The 20,572-nt window shown below is 35.0% G+C and overlaps 2 protein-coding genes across 2 annotated transcripts in view; one reads left to right on the top strand and one right to left on the bottom strand.

Moving 5' to 3' along the window:
- Window positions 1-20,572, top strand: part of MCUB (mitochondrial calcium uniporter dominant negative subunit beta) — a 1,088,652-nt gene that overhangs the window by 290,729 nt on the left and 777,351 nt on the right. The gene's annotated exons all lie outside the window — the stretch shown is intronic.
- COL25A1 (collagen type XXV alpha 1 chain) overlaps window positions 1-20,572 on the bottom strand; it is a 490,679-nt gene that overhangs the window by 59,642 nt on the left and 410,465 nt on the right. The window contains exons 14-19 of the mRNA XM_050791058.1: window positions 18,991-19,044; window positions 17,026-17,052; window positions 14,562-14,606; window positions 7,855-7,887; window positions 7,368-7,403; window positions 2,350-2,394 (exon numbers count right to left, since the gene is read on the bottom strand). Of these exons, the coding sequence (XP_050647015.1) occupies window positions 2,350-2,394; window positions 7,368-7,403; window positions 7,855-7,887; window positions 14,562-14,606; window positions 17,026-17,052; window positions 18,991-19,044 (240 nt within the window). The remainder of the gene's footprint in view (window positions 1-2,349; window positions 2,395-7,367; window positions 7,404-7,854; window positions 7,888-14,561; window positions 14,607-17,025; window positions 17,053-18,990; window positions 19,045-20,572) is intronic.

The raw sequence follows: 20,572 nt of genomic DNA, 5'->3' as shown, positions 1-20,572 counted from the left end.
AGACAAAGCTTATTAACCAAAAACAGAGCCTAAGATTTAAATCAAATACCAGATAGTTACCCAACAGTACTTGGTAATTATGTAGATGAGTATCTCTAGTGATTGATGAAAAGAGTTTTGGTCAATTAATAGCTTCTTTTCACTATAGTCAGCAGTCAATGAGAGAAAAACAAAAGAAAATATCAGAGCTACCTGGCCTCGACAAACTCCATCTGGCCATTTCCTATGACCCGAGGAATAAAAGCGTTTGCTAGAGGTGGCAAATCGTTTAACACCCCTCTCAACTTCAAAAAGCTCAAAACATTCTGACTAGTCCACAGATGACTAGGCAAATTCCGAGGATCCAGTGGGATATTTTTGTGATGGAGGATATAAGACTAAAGTAAGATGATAAATAGTATAATCAAAATTGCTTTTTTTTTTTTTTTTTTCCTTCGGAGGGAAATAATGAATTTCACATTCTCAAGTACTCTCTCTCTCCAAGAAAGTGCTTCAAGCTCAGGAGAAGGGACAACTGGATTTCAAAGTACAGAGGTTCCTGTGAGAGAAGCTGATAACCCGATCACCTACAAGCACTTGCTGCAGGAAACTGCTTCAGCCCTTCCTAATGCCCCTCCTTTTAAATGCCTTCCCCTTTATTTATAATGCTACAAGGTTATTTTTGATTAATGCTGAGTATCACTTTCTTATCACTTTAAACACATAGTTTTACAATTTTTATGACTTTCCTATTATTTGTAAAAAGCCATCTTTGTGTGTGTGTGTGTGTGTATGTTACTACGGAATGCCATAATTTAACTCTATAATATGAAACCACCTATTAATTTGTGAAGTTATTTTTGCTAAATATCAAATGATAAGGAAGTGACTTCAACTCTTTAGTAAACTGCTGTCATAGAGTGTTACTTTTTCACCAAAGAATCCAAAGACTAAAAATCTATTAAAAGGACATATCTGAACTTTTATGATACTAATCTAGAAACATCAAACAAAAAGATAGAACTAAAATTGCTGAATGCCAACCAAGAAGACATAGCTTTCATGTCTATCAATTATACCAAATATACTCATAAAATATTATATATATCATATGACCTCTGGGAACTCAATAATATATCTATCCTAAAATCATATTATTTCACATAACTCACACTCAAAGCAGAACCTTCATAAAACAGTATACACAACTCTCACACTAGAAGTAGGCATGCTAACTTTATTTTCCTTTTTTAGAGATGGAATCCCACTCTGTTGCCCAGGCTGGAGTGCAGTGCGTGATCTCAGCTCACTGCAAGCTGCACCTCCTGGGTTCAAGAGATCCTCCTGCCTCAGCCTCCTGAGTAGCTAAGATCACACCTGGCTAATTTTTTTTGTATTTTTCAGAAAGACAGCATTTTACCATGTCGGCCAGGCTGATTTCAAACTCCCGACCCAAGTAATCCGCCCGCCTCGGCCTCCCAAAGTGTTGGGATTACATGAGCCACCATGCCTAGTCTAGGAATACTAACTTTAGAATGGACTAATGTACAACAGAGATTGATTCAAAACTTTGTAAGATGAGAACAACAAAAGGAAAATGTATTTGCATTATGTTAACCCCTATTAAGTAGTTCTAGAATATATCTTAAAAGTTTTAAAATAAGAAGCTGATTTTAAAGGAGCAACTATATCTGAGGCAGTAGAACTTTAAGCCTTGTCAGTTACCATGTAAACAATTTCAAACACTTTTAAAAAATGCTTTTAACATTTTTAAGTGGTTTACACCCATTTAAAACAAATGTTTTCAAACTAAACTTTAAACAATTATTTCAAAAGATATTTAGAAAGTTTATGGGGACAGTGTATGTGTTGGGTCAAAATATTTTAGTAATATGATTTGTACTTTGCAGTGATAATTATTGAGAGGAAGTAGAAGATAAATGTTTTAAAGGGATTATTATAATGAGTGAATCACAAAAACAGCTGCCTAAATGTTAGCTTTATGGGGATGTTAAGACTCTAATTCTGATCAAAATCTGATAGAGTCTTAAGAATAAAATTAAAATGTGAAGGTAAAGAGACATTTTAGACTTTAAAGAATTCCTGTGACTTCAAATGAAATGACATTTACATTTATTTAAGGGGCAATAGTAAGTTAAATGGAGAAATAAACAATCCATTTCGCCACGGCAAACTTGAGGTATCTGTGCTTAATTTTTAATTTAAAAATTTAGTTAGTTGAGATGGCTGGAGAGTACTTAGAGAACAGCATTTTTTTTTTTATTTTTCATTTTTCCCCATTTTTTTCCAATTTGGGTGAATCTCATAATTACAGTTCTGTGAAGCCAAGACTGTCCGTGCAGTATTTACCTTTATCCCCGGAAGTCCAGGAAGCCCAGGAAGCCCTGGTTCACCCTACATAGGAAAATCATATAGCATTATAGAATGATCTTCACTCAGTCACAATATCTGGAGAAAAACATGGCAAATGTTCCTAGCTCAACACTTTCTGCAAAGATAAATAAAAAAACCGTCTACTTTCAAAAAGTTTTGTGAGATTATACAATTCAGTCAACTCTTGATTTAGAAATGGGTTGACCACTTCACAAATTTTTTGGGATTTTCTCTCTTCCTTTCAGTTCACTGCACATTGGTATCACTGTCAGATGGCGAGAAAAAGGAGTCAAAAGAGAAGAAACTCCCATATTTCATTATTTCTTCATTAAATGATTTGTTGGGGAGGCTCAATCTATTTGCCCAAATGAAGATAATGTGTGCATTTCAACAATGCATCCTATCGCAGTATTCCCTCACCTTAGATAATCAAGAGTTGGCTGTATGAACAGATGGTCACATCAAAACAATATTCATTAAAAGTCTTGCTCACTTAAAAAGTATAGTAAGCTTTCCTTTTCATTCCTGAACGATGAGAAGAAAAATGAATACTTAAGATTAAACCTAACTCCAGTCTGTATTTCTGACAATTGTTGAGTCTGAGCAACCCTGCTTAGCAGCTTAGGGCTAATGGTACTATGCAGCTGTTGCTGAATACAGGTTTGAGATTAAGTAGTACATTTTGGGTGAGCATGTTGGAGTCAAGCTTAACCTTCTCATTTTCACAGAGTTGTCTACATTATTTTAAGCCCAAAGAATGATAACAAGAGGTTCCATTGCTTAGAAAATCTCCTGAATTCTACTAAAGAAGTATAAAGGAATCTCAGGAGAAAATGAAAGTCCTCTCTGTTGGATTGAAGTGACTATTTTTTTGTGGAAATAACATTTGAAGGCAAAAGGGTGATACTATTTCATGATGGCCAGTTAGTGGGATGACAACTAAAAGACAGAGGAGCATTAAATTAACAGTTAAGTGACAAAATAAAGCATTTCCTTTCATCTAAATGCTTTAACAATCCGCATTTCAAAGTACATCCACTAAGTCCAACCAGAAAGTATTATTACTTTCAAATTATGAAACAGCATAGTTTGTTCTAGTATTATCACAAAGTGATGTCTGAGACTGCTTGTTAAGCTGTGTGATTAGACCAAAAAAGGACAATGGTTTTCTTGATGATTTAGGTCAAAGTTACTTCAGGAATGCAAAAGAAAAAGGATTCTGTCTGAAACTATATAAATGAAGGTTTGCATTATGAACAATAAGACTAAAATGAGATTAAGCCAGAGGAGAAAGGCTGATTATTAAGAACTTGTTATTCCATTCAAAGAATGTCCAAGTAGTTAAATTTCACACAGATATAACATTATATATTTGATCGTCTTTTACTTTCTCTTTTACCTTTCCATCAATGAGTTTAAGAGGATCCAGTGAAAAGAGTTTGTATATATTTTTTGCTGAAAATTCTTTTATATTAAAAAAGTATAAGGCCCTTGAAAACAGTAAATTGCAATAGAATATACAACTAATAGAAGTAAACATATTGATGGCAAATCTATAGCTTTGTATGGTTTCAGAAAAGTCCCCCAAAACTCATTTTTGAAGACATTCCATCTGAAACATTTGTGGAAATATGTAGGTTGTAACATTATTGTCCAACAGGTGTTCTCGTCATATCTTTCCCTCCCACCAAATGAAAGGATTGAATGACTACTTTAAAGAAAGATATTTATTTAAACATGCATGCATACATAGACACACACCCATATATTTAATTAAGAAAAAGATGTGTAAGACATTATGGAATATTTTATAATGTAGATTGACTACTTACAGAGATTGAGCATTTAACTTTTCTCTACATCATATGTGTACTATGTATGTGTATTAAGTAATAAATATATTTTTTAGTGAACAGATACTTTAGAAATTCTTATTTCTCATAGTTTTCATATTTCATAATTTGACCTTTCCAAGTTTATGTTTATTAGTTGATATGATGAAAGATTATAATACATGTAATGTTACCCTTTGTGGAACACCGCCTAACATTTTTAGGAAGACATTTTTTTCCTATATAAATCCTCTGTCTTTATACCATAAAAGGTTATCTTCTAACTAGGATAAGTGTGTCCAACCCACAGCCCACAGGCCACATGCAGCCCAGGATGGCTTTGAATGTGGCCCAACACAAATTCATAAACTTTCTTAAAGCGTTATGAGATTTTTTGTGTGATTTTTTTTTTTTTTTAGTTCATCAGCTGTTGTTAGTGTTAATGTATTTTATGTGTGGCCCTAGACAGTTCTTCTTCCAATGTGAACCAGGGAAGACAAAAGATTGGACACTCCTGAACTAGGCAATAGCTTTTCAGTTAACTTCTCCATTCTTGCCTATTCCTTGGCTCAGGGGCTTCTCTCAAGAACTCAATTTGGGGATGCACAGCCCAAAATTTGGGATCAGATCTTGGTCATAATTAGGATTTGGTTCATTATCCCATTCAAAGGGGATATCAAAATAAATCAAAAGTGTAACATATCTGTGTAAAGCTTAACCTTCAGGTTTAGACTTTTGCTTTTTTCCCCTTCCTTTCACCTTTCACTCTCCATTACAGGAGAACCTCAAAATCAGGACTCAGCCTTCACCTCATGTCCCTGCTAGAGTGCTCTATATATTTCTAGAGAGTTTAACTGTGAGGGGCCCTTCTGATAGGAGATCAAGTAATTTTACTCCTTTAAAATTAAAATATTTATTTTAAAAAGATGTGGGAAAATTAGGAAGGAAAGAATTAGGTGATGAAACACAATACTTATTTTATAAATCTACACACTCACTCTACAAGCACATATATACACTCCAACTCACACATCAATCACATAGTAAACTCTTGAGGCTATAAAAGAAAGAAAATCCAATGAATTATTCCTACATTATGAATATAACTCTAGATCTCAAACTGTCATGCTGAAAAAGACCACACAGTGGAAAGCTAACTGATGAGTTTTTTGCTGTGTCACAATATTCTGTACTTTTCTGGGGTGTCTCTGACACAGGAGCCTAAGTGCCAATGAACCCCCAGCATTGTTCTGCAATGGAGAGGAAAATGCCGTGGAAGATCTCTTGAAGCAATTCGGTACTCAGTTCAGTTTATTTCTCTAATCTACATCAGCAGCAAGCATGGACATACTTTACTTTTAAATCAACATTGGGCTAAGTATTGCCAAATCCCGATATTAGACAAAGGAAGTCATAATATTGTGGGAAAGTGGGATTGTATCAAAGGGTAGAATCTGGCCTAAATATTAATGAAAAAGATGATGCTTACTTTAGGGCACATATTCATTCAGGAGAACTGTAAGCTTTTCAGGATTCTGCCCCTTCTCTCAATATAGTTTAAAACTGGTTTTTAATGCAATGCAAAGGAAATCCAGTGTTCCCATGTGTAAATCTATAAACTTCCAGAATGAATCTAAACTGTATTTCTAAGTAATCATTATGATAAGGCAACATTTTATTAAGTAATTGAAAATCTATTTGAATATTCCCCTCTGAAAACAGTGAAAACTATACAAGATTATAGCAGGTTTGTTTTGGTTTATTTTTTAGAGACACAACTGTCTTACAGACTTTTTAGCAAATCAGGGATTTGGAGAGCAGTAAAAACTTAGACTTTAAATTTGAAAAACTAAAGGACCTAAAATTAGATTGTCTGAGAAGAACAGTTGCTTTTTCAAACCAAAGCAGACCATGGATCTCTGTATCGCTAATTCCAAATTTCTCAAATAAAGAGCTGATAGGAAATCTTAGAAAATAAATAGTAAAATTTGCAGAGTTCTGCTAGGTTCTTTGAAAGAGTCTCAACTTTACTTAAAACTGGGCCTAATGAGTCATTGCTTAGACTCTTAGTTTTAAGAGAAAAATCTGTTTTTAAATTAGAGAAATGTTAAAAGAATGTGAAAGGCCTCCTCAAAAATTATGTTCATCCTAAGTGTTTAAAATGAAGTAATTATCCTCTCAATGATTTCAAGAAGGTGGAAATATTATTTTACTATATCTTAAGGTTCCAAAATACAAGAAGGGATTTATTCTCTCTTCCCTTTTCTGCTAATGAGGTAAATTTTATTTTTCTATTCATATGTTTATCTACAACATCAGCTACTGCTAGACAAAGGCAGAGTCATGATCTTTAAGATTTACCCTAATATAGAATCCACATTTACTTGCTAGCTACATCTGTGGTCTAAAATCTGACTGTATAGGCATCGATATCCAAATGCTCAGATAATAAACTGCTAGCATGTATTTCCTGTTTCAGACTCAAATGAAAGTATGAATCTAAACAGATTCACTGCATGTCCTCTAATTTATTGCTAAAATGATGTACAAATGCAAAAACCAAAAACTAATGTATCTATAAAATGGTATGGCTAGTGCCTCTAATTAAAATTTAGTTCATTAACAAATTTAGTGTGTTTAACAACACTCATGGCACAAGTAGATATAAGTCACATAAAAAATTATCAGTATGGAAGCGTTTGCAATGATAGGAAAAGGAATATAATTCATAAAGAATTGTTCATCACTATTGAGACAGTTTAATGATAGTTAGATAGAAACATCAAAGCAACACAGCCAGTTATAGACTTTTTTCCATTAAAAAGTTATTTTAAAAAAGATAGAAACATGCAGATTACCATTAGACATGCAAGATAAATTGTTGGCATTCCAACCCACCTGATCTTTGTTAGTTTCAAACAGCTAAGTATATGTAGACTTTATTTCATAAAGCATCCTTTTACATGTATAAAGTTTGTTTGCACATTGTGCTATGGTCATCATCAATAACTTTTAAAATGCAAAATAACCAATAACACTCTGTAATGCAAAACATGAAAACCACATCATTTTGTAATAATTGTTTTCATATTACACAGTGGATGGTAGATATAAAATGGTGAATATGAGACAGTAAGAACACACTAGAGATAGAGATATTACCTTTTGCCCTGGACGACCAGATTCTCCAGGTTCTCCCTGGCCAAAGAAAACCGAAGATGAAAAAGATGGTCTTACAAGAATTTTCTAAAACCTTTAGGCCTCTAGGCACCGTCACAGGGATGGCCTAGTCCCCTTTTGCAACCACATGTCTTTTATTTCCTTTATCCTGCGACTCTACATCTCATTAGACATACTGATTTAATTTTTTTTTTTTTTTTTTTTGCTGTAAATATACCTATAGATCACATATAAATCACATTTCCATAAAAACCAATCAGAAAGGGAAGAGAATGCAAGACTTCTTATTTAAACCTCCATCAAATTTCCCACAGATATTCCCTATTGCTTTTGGAGTCCAATTATTGCAGGAGAATAGGAACAGAGAGATAACCACCTAAGTTGCTAAAAAGGGAGAGAAAGTAGAGGCCTATAAAAATCAGAACTGTAAATCCTGGAGTACAACAAACACTTGCAAGGTTATAGTTACCTTAATTCCTGCAGCAGATGATCCAGGGTCACCCTAAAATGAAACCCAGGAGAGATTATGCCACAAGTTATGGGAATAGGAAACATCACAAGCACCCAGAGAGCCATTACCAACACAGGTACTTAAAGGGTACCTCATGACTAATGGGCCTAACTATGCTCCATAAGACTTTGTACCAATATCTCAGCTGTTAAGATGTCAACATTTCCAAGATAAACAATGCACTTCCTAAAAACATGAGTTTACTTCGCATGCAGATACATAAGGATTACATTCTGTGAAATAAACATAAATATGAATTTCTTCCCTGGATACAGTGCTAAAAATACATTGTGAAGCAATAAATTACAATTTAGGGATATGGAACTTTTGGCTTTCTCTATTCCTGGAATTTATTAATGCCATCAGCTATCATTTACTGGGAGTTCCCTGACCCTTTTGCTCTTCAGCAAGTCAAGGTTCAACAGATGAAGTCAGAGGTTAATGATGTCGAGTTAGAAAAAGCCACGCAGCAGATCAGTTTGTTTTCCTCATGAAGCACTGTCACAGTTACAACGGGCATGTTTTTTCCAGCTTTAAACTTATTTCATTGTAACTTAGGCACCAGGAAGTTACAGGATGATGGATGACTTGTGGGTGAGGGGGACACATGTGAGCTCTGAGAGAAAGTCTTGAGACAGAATCTGTTTTTTAAAAGGCACTGTATTCCAGCCAGATTTCGTGGAGTGTGAATGCTTCTCTAAAGCAAACGTGTTATAAATAAGCAGATAGGAACTAATGGGGAAAATGATATGGAGGGTAGCTGCGAATGTTGCTTATTTCTGAAATGAGGTCAGCAAAAGGCCTAGAATTTCAAGTTCCTTCTAGCCCTCTCTGTCTCATGAATACGCTAGAAGAAAAAGAAAAGGTCATTTGAGACTGTCAAGAAAATAGAAACAGCCACAGGAGGGAGGCACATATTGGGATTTCCTCAGCTGTCTCATCTGTACAAATGCTCAAGGAGCTCCGGGGGCCCATTTCCTTGTTCTAGATTCCAGAAGCTCCTCATCAATCTCTTTTAGAGACAGACATAAGGCCTCAGGCCTCTGTACACGAGCCACTTGCCCAGCTCCCTCAATTTCTCTCCCCTCTGTCCATGGCTGGCACTTTCTCTCTTCAATTCTTGGCCTAAGTGGCTTTGTCTCAAAGACCCCTTCACCAACCAGCCTAGACACATCAGACGCATGCCCCTCATGCACACATCTTACTCCGTAGCATCGTGGTCTGTTCATGTCCACTGCAGCTTACTTTCTAATTGACTATTCATGTTTCCTGCCTATTCATTGTCTATCTCTCTGTTAGACAGTTAGTTGAATGTGAGCAGATTTTGGATCTATTTTTATTCAGTGCCCTGGCCCATAGGATATGCTCAATACATATATGGTGAATGAATGAACAAATCTCAAAAAGAATTTTTAAACAGGTTAGTTGTCAGGGATCAAAAAGTAAAATTCTTTAGGAAGGGAAAAAAAAGCTTAGGAAAGAGAAGGAAATAGCAAATTAGCATGTTAAGTAAACCGATAGTTATGTGAGTTTCTTTGACATCTATAATTGCTATCCCTCCAGTTGAAAATTAAAATGTAACTAAACATAAAGAAGAGGACCCTAATACCGTCTTACTGTAGAATGAGACTAATTTCTCTTGCCAATCATTAATATCCAATTGAGTTCCACATGGGAAGCAACATAAATATGTCCAATAAAAAGAATATTTATTTCTACTAAATTAAATCTGAAAGCCATCAGTATCAGTGAAAGCCATCAAGGAATCAGGTTTGTAATATTTTATACAATAGTATCTTTGAATTCACAAAAGCAATTTTGACTCTACAAAGTTCCTACTTGGTCTCATTTAAACCTCACAAAACTCTCATGAAATAAAGGGGGCAGATATTATTATTTCCATTTAATAAACAAGGATATCAAAGCAGCTAGCTGAATGAATTTGGGGCTTCCTAAATTCTACTGCCATGTTTTTTATTTTTTTGGAATAGAAAAGAATTGTTGGCTTATTTCATTTTGACAACAGGACATAAAGACTGTAGTAAACTTGTAAATACAAGGAAGCTGCTTGTATTAATTGTAGTTTAATTCAATATCTTAATGAAAAGCATCCAGATAATCCCTAATGTGAGTAAAGACTAGATTTAGTTCTCATAAAAAGTGGATGGAAGGAAAAAGACAGTTTCTTGAAAGGGCAATATATTTGTGGAAATCTGAGCAGTTCCGTTTGATGGACAACTAAGAGTGATTTTTTTTTTCTTTTTTAAAGACTTAGAACTGTGAAATCTCAAGGAATTTTTACAACTTTTAAGTGGTAACATGACTGCTGGAAGACAGTCATAAGTTAAGCATTTTAAAGGATAATGCTGCAAGTAGTGGAAATAAAATAGTGTGTGTTTATAATCCTCCTTCCCCACAAAGTGAAAATGAATACTGGATTAAAGTAGGGGGAAAAACCCCAACTATGTCTTAAGTACACTCTTAGCTTCGTAAGTCCGTTGGCTTAGAAATAAACATTTCTACAGGGTAAGTTATAGATGAGGAAATACTATAAGAAGATATTTTAGATAAATGAATTTGACTTTACTATGTTTCATTCAAGCATAGTTTCCATTTTTGTTTGTGATTATTTTCAAAACAACACTCAGTAGATAATTATATGTGTGTGTTAATAAGGCACATGTGGATATATGAAGTGAATGTAGTGACTTATTTTTATCATTCGTTAATTCATTCAACAAATACTTATCAAGCACTAATTGTGTGCCAGACATATCTATTAATAGGTGCTGAGAGCTGGGAGATAACAGTAAGCAATGCAGTTACAATCCCTGTCCTTGTCCTGCATTACAATGATCATTTTCTAATATATGTAGTGCAAAAATATTGTTGATGGAAAGTATGAATGATAATTTATTTTTTTTTCTTTCTTTCCTTTTTTTTTTTTTTTTGAAATCTGGTGTAGGAAGAGACTGTCATGTTTGGAAAATTCTGTGTCACTATGCATGCACAGAAGACGCGATACGCAAATGCATGGCTATCAAAGGAATTATAAGGAGTGCTGTGGAGCATATAGCAGGTGACCTACCTAGTCCAGAGGAGACTGAAGGCTGCTCCAGGGAAATGACTTATAAATTAAGTTTATAGTGCACTGAAGAATAAGTAAGATTAGAAAGTAGAGAAGTGATGATGAGGAGTCGGGGGAGGAGGACAGACAGCAACAGTATTCTAAATTATGGAAATGATGTGTGCTAATTAGGGAAGGCCCGGCACTGATTGGTGCAGGAGTGCCCACTGGGATAGGCCTTCAGGTGTGATTTTATGAAAAGAAGACAGTTTGGTTGGCTCTAAAGATGATGTGGCTTCTGAAAAGGCTCAGAGGATGCAAGTCAAAGATGCATTTTCATACTTCATACTTCATACATGCATCTTTGCTATGTAGATATGAAGTATGAAGATGAAGACAAGTGTAAATACACATAGACATGGAAATGGGGGAGAGGGGAGCAAAGAAAAAAAAACAGGCAATGCTAAGAAAGCGAAGGCAGAGCTTTTGAATCAACAGACAGAATTGTGAAGAGTAGAGTGATGTGGCCAAACCATTTAGTGTGCAGCACGAACACCCCATTTCGCACAGGGGAAAATAGATAAGAAATCAATTTCTACATTTGTTGGTGGGGTTAACACTCCAAAGAGTGGGACATAATCCTTCGACAGCAACTCTACACATGGCTGAACTCCGTCTTTGGCAGGTTTATGCTCTTAAACCTAGGGTGTACCATGATTGTTGGCCAGAGTGTGCTGAAGTTGCTGGCCACAAAGAAAACCCAGTCTAGTGGTTTTTATAGTTCCATAGTATTTCCAGATGACCAGTCTGGAAAGGTTTAGATTACTTTACCATCCAAAGGCGCTGAGTTGAATCAAAAGGAAAAAAAAAAATCCTATTAAAGTCAATCAATGACGTAATTTACTACATCAATGGCAGAAAAGAAGGATTTTTAAAAATTTTTACATCTCAAACTTGGTAAACGATGAATGAGTTTCACATACTGTACACAAAGGCCATGAGAAGAGTGTTTCCAACATGCTGGAAACAAATTATGTGACAGAAGGAGGAAATGTTTAAAAAACACATCAAAAATTATATTGCAATTACAGCATTCTTGGGATAAATGCTACAGGTCGGATTACATATTATACACATTACAGATTCCTATTTACAATCCCCTGTTTAGACCCATTGAAGGTTTATAGAAATGATTTCCATTTTAACTGAAGCATTTCTCACTTAATTTCAGCTGACTAATAAAACTTTTTGATAAAAAAAGAAAAACAATCTAGTTGATTTCAATTTCCATGTGGGAAGAAAAGCTAATATTTATTGAGAGTTTATTATGTGTGAGTCAGTATGGGAAATGATTTGCATTAATATATAAAATAAGAACGGTATTCCTTTGAGATGACCTTGGTCTTTTCAAAGAAAAAAGCTGTTTTACCATTGTAAAATTAAATTGCAAAAAATTTAATTTTACAATATGATTAAAGAAACAATTTTTGTCCTACATTCCAAAAATGAAACTTTAAAAAGACATCTTTTAAGCATAAAATTCTCTACATAAATCCACATAGGCATAGTTCAGATGTAGTATAAATTTTTTTCACTTGAAAAAATTTTTTTCACTTGCCCTCTGTGTAGAGTATTTCCTTTCTTTTAAGTGGAGGTTGGTAACTATGGCCAAATTCAGTTGGCCACCTGCAAGACCCAGGAGCTAAAAGTGGTTTTTAAGAATCAAAATAACAATAATATTTCATGACACATGAAAATTACATGAAATTAAAATTTCAGTGTCCAGAAATAAAGTTTTATTGGAACACAGCCTACTCACTTGTTTATGTGTTGTCTATGGTTGCTTTCATGCCATAACAACAGAGTTGAGTAGCTGTGACAGAGACCACATGGCCCACAAAATCTAAAATATTTATGTTCTGGCACTTTACTGACTTCTGCTTTTAAGCAAAAACAAGCAAGTTAGATGTAACACCAGGTTTATATATTTAGGGTTTCAAATTTTGACTTTGAGAGTAATCAGGGTATATCATTGGTCTCATTTGTATTAAACAGATTTATGCCATATTTGATTGCAGCACGATACTTAAAGTTGGCAGATAAATAAAATGGGCCTATAGCAGTGATACTCAACTGTGGGTGGGTGGCTTTGTCCCCCAGGTAACATTTGACAATGCCTGGAGACATGTTTGTTGTCACAACTCAGAGGTGCTATAGGATCTTGTGGGTAGAGGCCAAAAATGATGCTAAACATCTGAGGGCCCCATAGCAGAGAATTATCTGGCCCTAAATGTCAATAGTGCTGAGGCTGAGAAACACAGATCTATAAGAAACTGAGAGCCCACTCTAATTTCTAGACTCTTTGAATATAAATACAATTGCTACTTGGTGACATTAATTCATTCCTACCACACATGTCATATTTATATTAATATTTATAAGAAGGAAAAAGATAAATTTCTTTTTATTTTGTGGCTATGTTTTTATGACTAACCATTATCCATCTGTACCGTAATAATTTTCAAAGTGGAATAATTTCCAAAGTCTCAGCTGTAAGGTTAAATAAATACATCTTCATCACTCAATTACTTAGCCTGATTTAAATTAAAACCCATCTGACTTTATTCGATTTTCAATTTCTTAAAAGATCTTCTTAATCCTGAAAACATAGCACAAGTGAAGTATAACAACCTTCCTATGTCAGAGTATCTATAAAGTATGAATCCAAGCAAAAGCTGTAATGATAGACTGAGGAAAAAGAAGAAGAGAGGAGGCAGAAGACAAGCCCCAAAGCTACTGCAGTATAAATGCTAGTAAAGGTTTAAAAGACCCTTTGCCCAGGACAGAATACAAAGCCTGACAAAATATCCAGATTTAGTGGAATTTGAATTGAGGTAAATTTTCAAGACTGCATTAGAGGGTCTAATCAAGTGACATTAACTTATAATCAAACTTTTCTTTTCCTGTTCTTTTAAAAATTATTATTTCAATGGGTTTTGGGGGGAACAGGGGGTGTCTGGTTACATGGATAAGTTCTTCAGCGGCGAGTTCCGAGATTTTGGTGCACCCATCACCCAAGCAGTGTACACAACACCCAATGTGTAGTCTTTTATTCTCAGCCCCCTCCCACACTTTCCCCAAGGCCCCAAAATCCATTATATCATTCTTATGCCTTACAATCAAACTTTTACATCTCATTCCAATCCTCTGACATGTTCTCTCCTGAAACTGGTACAAACTGCATCACTTTAGGTCTCTATTTTCATATCCCTGAGTATAAGAGATCATCCCATTTACACATGAATAAGTGTTTTAATTCCTTGAAAGCCATATTGCTGAAAACTTAGCTACACATTTTCTATAATTTTTGATATATCATTTTACTTTGAAAATGTTTTAATTTGTGGATAGGAGCTTGTGGAGTAATCACCTTTTATAAATCAAATACTTAACTGTTTTCTAATCTTGGAGAACGATCTCTGACCTTTTCATATTTAGCAACTCTCACTCATCTCTCTAAAAATCTCCCATCTTCGTATAACTTGAAATAAAATTTCTTGCTGATATATGTACCCTTTCATATCTTACAAAACTGTACCTTTTCGCCTGTGTCACCTTTGGGGCCGTTCTCTCCAGCGTCTCCCTGAGGAGGGGAAACAAGTGACACATGTAAAATACATTGGTGACATTAAGCAAAGAGTATTTTTCATTATTTTAAGCTTTCTTTCATGAACACTAGATATTAAAATCTGTTGCAAATGCTCTATAGAGCTAACGTATTTATACTTGACCAGTTGTCTGATATCAATAAAAGAAATTTTACTACAACTAACATGGCTGAACAGTTTTAAACTATTCCACAGTATTAACAGAAGACACTTGCTTATCTATCTTCCAATGCCTTATTTGGGCACCTAAAGCCTCCTTAATTCTGTCTCTCCTCAAAGCTCCACTCAAACAAAGGTTTTCTTCTGACAGTTCCCTGAATATGCCATGGGCCTTACCACCTCTGAGTCCTTCTTCATACTATTTCTGTCACCTGGATCCCTCGCCTCTCTTTCCCTTTCCATCTGTATAAATCCTGCCCTGTCTTCAAGCATATCTCAAATCTCCAGGGCCTCAAAGTACATGACAGGGCCCTCAAAATCTGTGGACTGAATATTTATTTATCTGGGCCTACATGGTTTGCATTTGTGAAATGAGTGTTTTATGCTTTACTAGAAAAATTTTAAAAATCATAGTTTATGCTTTTTTGTTGTTATTTTTGAGACTTCCCATGCCTGTTCCTTCACTGACATCTCTTTTTTGCCTACAGAGCAATGCATTAGGGAAATAAAGCATTCGTTTATTATCCATGCTTTCTTCCTTCAATTCTGAATTCTTCAATATAAGTCTTACAATATGTTATGTGGAAATGTTATGGACTTTGGAGCCAGGGAGACAGCCCAGTTCCAGCACCTACTGGGCAAATGAGATTCTCTTTGCATCAGGTTTCTCCTGTGCAATGTGAGGGAAAGGATAATTTACACAGTTATAAGAAATAAGTGCTACACTGTGTGGAAAGCAACTAGGACAGTATCTGGCACATCATAAGCTATTAATGATAACAATGCATTACTATTCACATATTCCATAGGCTGGAATGCAGTCACTTTTCTATTACTTAAAAAGTTTCTCAAAATAGGACAGAAACTATTGATCATAACTTTCTTGGGAGAGGGGAGAAAGGAAGTTGGGAAGGGAGACTTTCACTTTTTCTCTGTATTTTGCTTTATTCTTTCAAATAAGCATGAAGTCAGTCTGCTTGGGCATTTGTTTATGGTGACGAATACACTGCGGCAGGCCACGAGAGCCTGGGACACTTTCTCTAATGAACGCCTGGTACGGTGCTGATACGGCTCTTTTTCCCTCCTAAATTCTATACAAGAGTCACCCAGTGACTAATTAATTTCAAATTAATTACCATGAACTGATTGGATGCTAAATAAATGCCCTAGTAATGTGTTATGAGGGACCTTTGATAGGCAGTTGATTTGCATGCTTTTTATAAAATTGCACAAAAATCCCTCTATTAAAAAACAAAACAAACAAACAAACCTTCTTAGTAGGGAAACTGGCTCAGAGTAATTGCAAAGCGAAGGGTTTAACTGAACTGCCCCCTCAGGAAACTGCCCTTTCTACCCACATATTTTGCTACCCCTCCACTAATGTTTTTGTTTTCTTTACAATGTTGAAAAGTACAGTTGTAATCAAGAATTTTTCTTGATCTTTAGATAAACTTCTTTTGAGATTAGAGGTTATAAAACTCATTTGTCAGAAAGACCATATCACTTACGAAGAGCATGATGCAGTAATTTGGTAGTTTCCTACTCAGCATATTTTTCAAACACTATTAAAATAAGTAGCATGAGAACCAGGAAAATAAGTATCATAACATGCAGTCAGAGCCTAAAAATAATCAGGACAGGCCCAAGTAAGGAAAAGAGTCTAGGGTAATTTAACACTCTGCTTTTCCTATTTCTCTTTTTGGTTTTTATGGGAATTCTTTGTGGGCAACCTTCAGATAATTGCTGCAGGTAAACATCTGTATCCCTTTAACCTAGTGACATCAGAAGCAGTAGAGAGAGATGCGGGTGCTTGGAAAAGTATTAGAACGGCATTAGCAAGTAGGCAGACCAGATTTTGCAGGCCTAAGGATTTTTGAAACCCATCTAAAAGCCTGATACAGAATGTTTAAATTTGCTCCCTTTCTCTTCATGTTTAAATATTTGTTCTGAAGGTACATCGGCACCTTTCTCTTTATTTTTTAAAAGTTTTTTTAACCCAAATTTTTGTCTATACATAAGAATCACACTATTTCCTCCTTCCACTAATTAACAGTTTGAAAAAACACAGGGGTCATTGTATCTATATCTGTATATCTATATCTGTCTACCTACCTACCTACCTATTAATCTACCCACCCATCCATCCATTCACACATACAGTTTAGTTTGGGTACTTCTTTGGTATGCTGCTGGTGGGGAGTAGGGAGAGAGGAATACAGGCAGAATCATTCTTACCTTTTCACCTTGTTCTCCAGGTTCTCCCTGAGCAAAAGGACAGAGATTGGGTGACATCACATCATAAAACATCTAATTTTATGATCCTTATTAAACAAAACAGATATTGAACTTACTAGGTAAGTTATGCATGACACTTTCTATTTTGGCTACATGTAGTTGCTATATGAAAACAAATGATAAAATGAGTTTCCTGGAGAATGTGAGCATGAATATCAATTATCAAATGTAATCTTAATTTTTTGCTTTTATAGCACTAAGAAATGTATTTGAAGATTATCATCCAGAAACTGGCTTTTGGAGCACTAAGGAGAATGATGGTGTGGCAATTCAGTATCTTGAGAGGCTTCTTAGCGTACAATTTTCATTCTGGTTAAACTCAGAGTTAGTAAGGTGGACTAGCATGTTTTTCTGAAAATCCTTTTATTCAAAGCATTTCCTGGTTTGTAGATCATTTCAAGGTTCTAGGTTGCCAGGGTAGTTACCCAATCTGTCTTGCCCTAACATGATCATAAACAGTCCTAATATTGAACCCCTTACAATATCATAAACTCTCTTTAGCTTCTGGTAACCAGCATGTTCCAGATCAGGTATATTTTAGGAGGCACCTTCAGGAAGGACACTAGAATGGGGCAGAATTGAAGTGAGTTTAGGAATGATGTCCTTACTCAAAATGATGACCTGGATGGCATGAGGACTAAAATGCAAAATGGTGCCCTGAAGAGAATCTCATTTTCACTTTACCCAGCAAAGAACAGAGGTTGGAGCAGCAGAGTAGGAGTCCTAAAGTAAATCATATACATTATGATGTAGTTTCCTATGAAAAGCCTGAGTGAATGTTGCCATAAGATCAGACTGCTTTGGAAAAAAGATGAAATAGAGCAATTATCTTTTTTTTAAAAAATTTATAACCCACTGCACAAGTCAGTTTGGAAGCAAGACTCTTTTCTCTGGAACTCAATCTGACCCTTTGGCTTTCTGCATTTCTGGTCACCTTCACTGCTCAACACCCATCCTGATGGTCGCTAGGCAACACCAGAATAGCACTGTGAACATACATTAAGCATTAACTTCTATTGTCTAACGTTTTAGCATGGAGAAAGAGAGAGAAGAAGACAGGAAAACAGCTAGAGTCCCAAAAGGAATATTTTCTTTCCTCTCCTGCAGGACAAAGGACAGGTCTATAAATTTAAGGTCTGTCCTAGGCGCCTGTCAATAGCAAATGATCTGTAAAATCAGCTGACAGGCATCTGTGGGTAGGAATACATACCAGCACAGCTGATGGGATTAGACATTAGTTTTGTACTTCAAGGGATGTTCGCTCATCAAAGGATTTGGGATTTGGCTGCCTGCTTGATTTAAACTAAATTGTCACCAATCTTTTTATATTTAACTGATTCAATTTTTTTTAAGAAACAAAGAAAACTTGGAATAAAAAATCTTCATTACATTTTTCCCCTATTTAGTAATTCAGACTACATCCATTTTTAAATTTTAAACATCTTTAATCTGCCTTCCTCTGATTAACTGGTTATGTTGTGTAAGAGTTGGAGGTGGCCAAATCTTGGGGAAAAGCCATAGTGAATGTCATCTTTAGTAAAGCATATGTAAATATCAAAATTTTAGGCAATATGGACATGACCTATGTTTTTATGTACCCATTAAGTGGTAAAATGACAACAGTCAGATTTGAAACATAGGCCTACTTATGTTATTTAAGTATCTCAGAATAAAGATGTTAGACAATCACATCCCATTTATTTTTCTGCATTTAATACTAATGAGAATCACAAATGTAATTAATTCATTACTAACAAAGTTCTATACTGTAGCATAGTATACTATTCACAAAATACTCATTTAAATACAACCGGTGAGATTGTTAAAAATTGTATTAAATAATAGCTTACAATTTCCTGACAATTCATGTGTCAAATGATTCTGCTTGACTTTATTTGTACTAACCTTTGGTCCTGGTATTCCATTCTGTCCTACTGCTCCAGGCAACCCGGGCTCACCCTCAAAATAGAAAAATAGATACTACTAAGTAAAATAGACAAAATCAATACATTACATGGATCATTAGAGGAGACAGCCATCTAATAATTCTCTAGAAATAGATAAAGAATAAGTGACTATTAGTTTAAATTCAAGTTAGCTTCCATGGTCCAAAATGCTGCACGTAATGGAGCAAGGACACAATGGGATTAATTTCCTTTGTTCAGTCTTATCATCATTAAGAAAACTGAGGCAACTTACCAGCGGAAATTAACATCTAGCATGTTGCTGGGTACATTGTGAACATCAAATAAATATTTTCTGAATGAGTAAAAGACATCTGAAAATACAAGACTCTCTTGGCAAAAAACTTTTAAGTGATTCATCAGCTCAGAAAAAGAAAGAATAAATCATTCTGTTTTCACATTAGACTTAAATGAACATTTACAAACCTAAATCTTGAAGAACATACACATCTTTGAACACCTACTTAATTCATTTAGACACATTGACACGAAAGTAAACACTAAAAATAGCTTTGGTTTTTCTTTCCAATTTTATTATAAAAAGAAGAAGAAGAAAACATTCAGACTTATGGATCTCATTGTCATATCAAGCGATACGCTTTTGGACAAAAGATGATGGCTATTAGGCTAGAAAAAATTTCCTATTTCAGAAAGATGATGATGTTTACCAGTCTTTCAAGACTCTGAACCAGCAATTGTTTTCCAAAGAGGCAAAGCTCCCTGAAGTGCCCAGAAACAAGGAAAAGATACTTTGGCCCTTTATGCTTCCATGTGGCTCAAACTTACAGCAATTAGAACTCTGTTCTCATTTTAAAACATTCTGAAAGCCCTTCACTGTGTGCCCCAATTACTGGACAACCTTCTTCTTTCCATTGAGGCCAGTAAAGTTGCTCCTTAGTTGATTTTTTAAAAATAGACTTTATTGTTAGAGCAGTTTTAGGTTCACTGCAAACTTAATTGATTTTTGAGAATGTTTTCTAAGTCACCTGGAGGGCAGGAATTCTGTCACTTTTACATTTGTGTTCTCAGCTTCAAATACATGTATGTTAATAATAATAGTAACATTTCTTAAGTGCCAGGATCTTTATAGTCATTGACTCAATTCTCACAAATTTCCATGAGGTAGGTACTATTTTTATCTCTATTTTACAGGCAAAGAAACTAAGGCACAGAAAAGTTAAGTAATTTGTCCAGATTTACATAACTATAGTCAGGACTTGAACTTTCATGGCTTAAGAAGTTATGCTCTGGTTTAAGAAGTTATGCTCTTAACACCATGTTACACTGATAAGTGAATGAATATATCTAGGAATTGGGAGAGAGTAGATGATGAGTATTTCTATCTTAATTATTATTTGGTTTATAGTCCCACTTATAAATGACTGTCAGAATATATAGAAACCTGAATTAAATATAACCTACATAGAGATGATTTTTTAATATCTACCAGATAAACTAAGCAATGTGAAGCTTGTGGTGTCTTTCCGGAATAGCGAAAAGTATTTTACTATTGTAGTGGATTA

The sequence above is a fragment of the Macaca thibetana genome, chromosome 5 (genome assembly GCF_024542745.1).
Source record: "Macaca thibetana thibetana isolate TM-01 chromosome 5, ASM2454274v1, whole genome shotgun sequence".
Classification (NCBI taxonomy): Eukaryota; Metazoa; Chordata; class Mammalia; order Primates; family Cercopithecidae; genus Macaca; species Macaca thibetana.
This window is presented reverse-complemented; position numbering and strand designations above follow the sequence as displayed.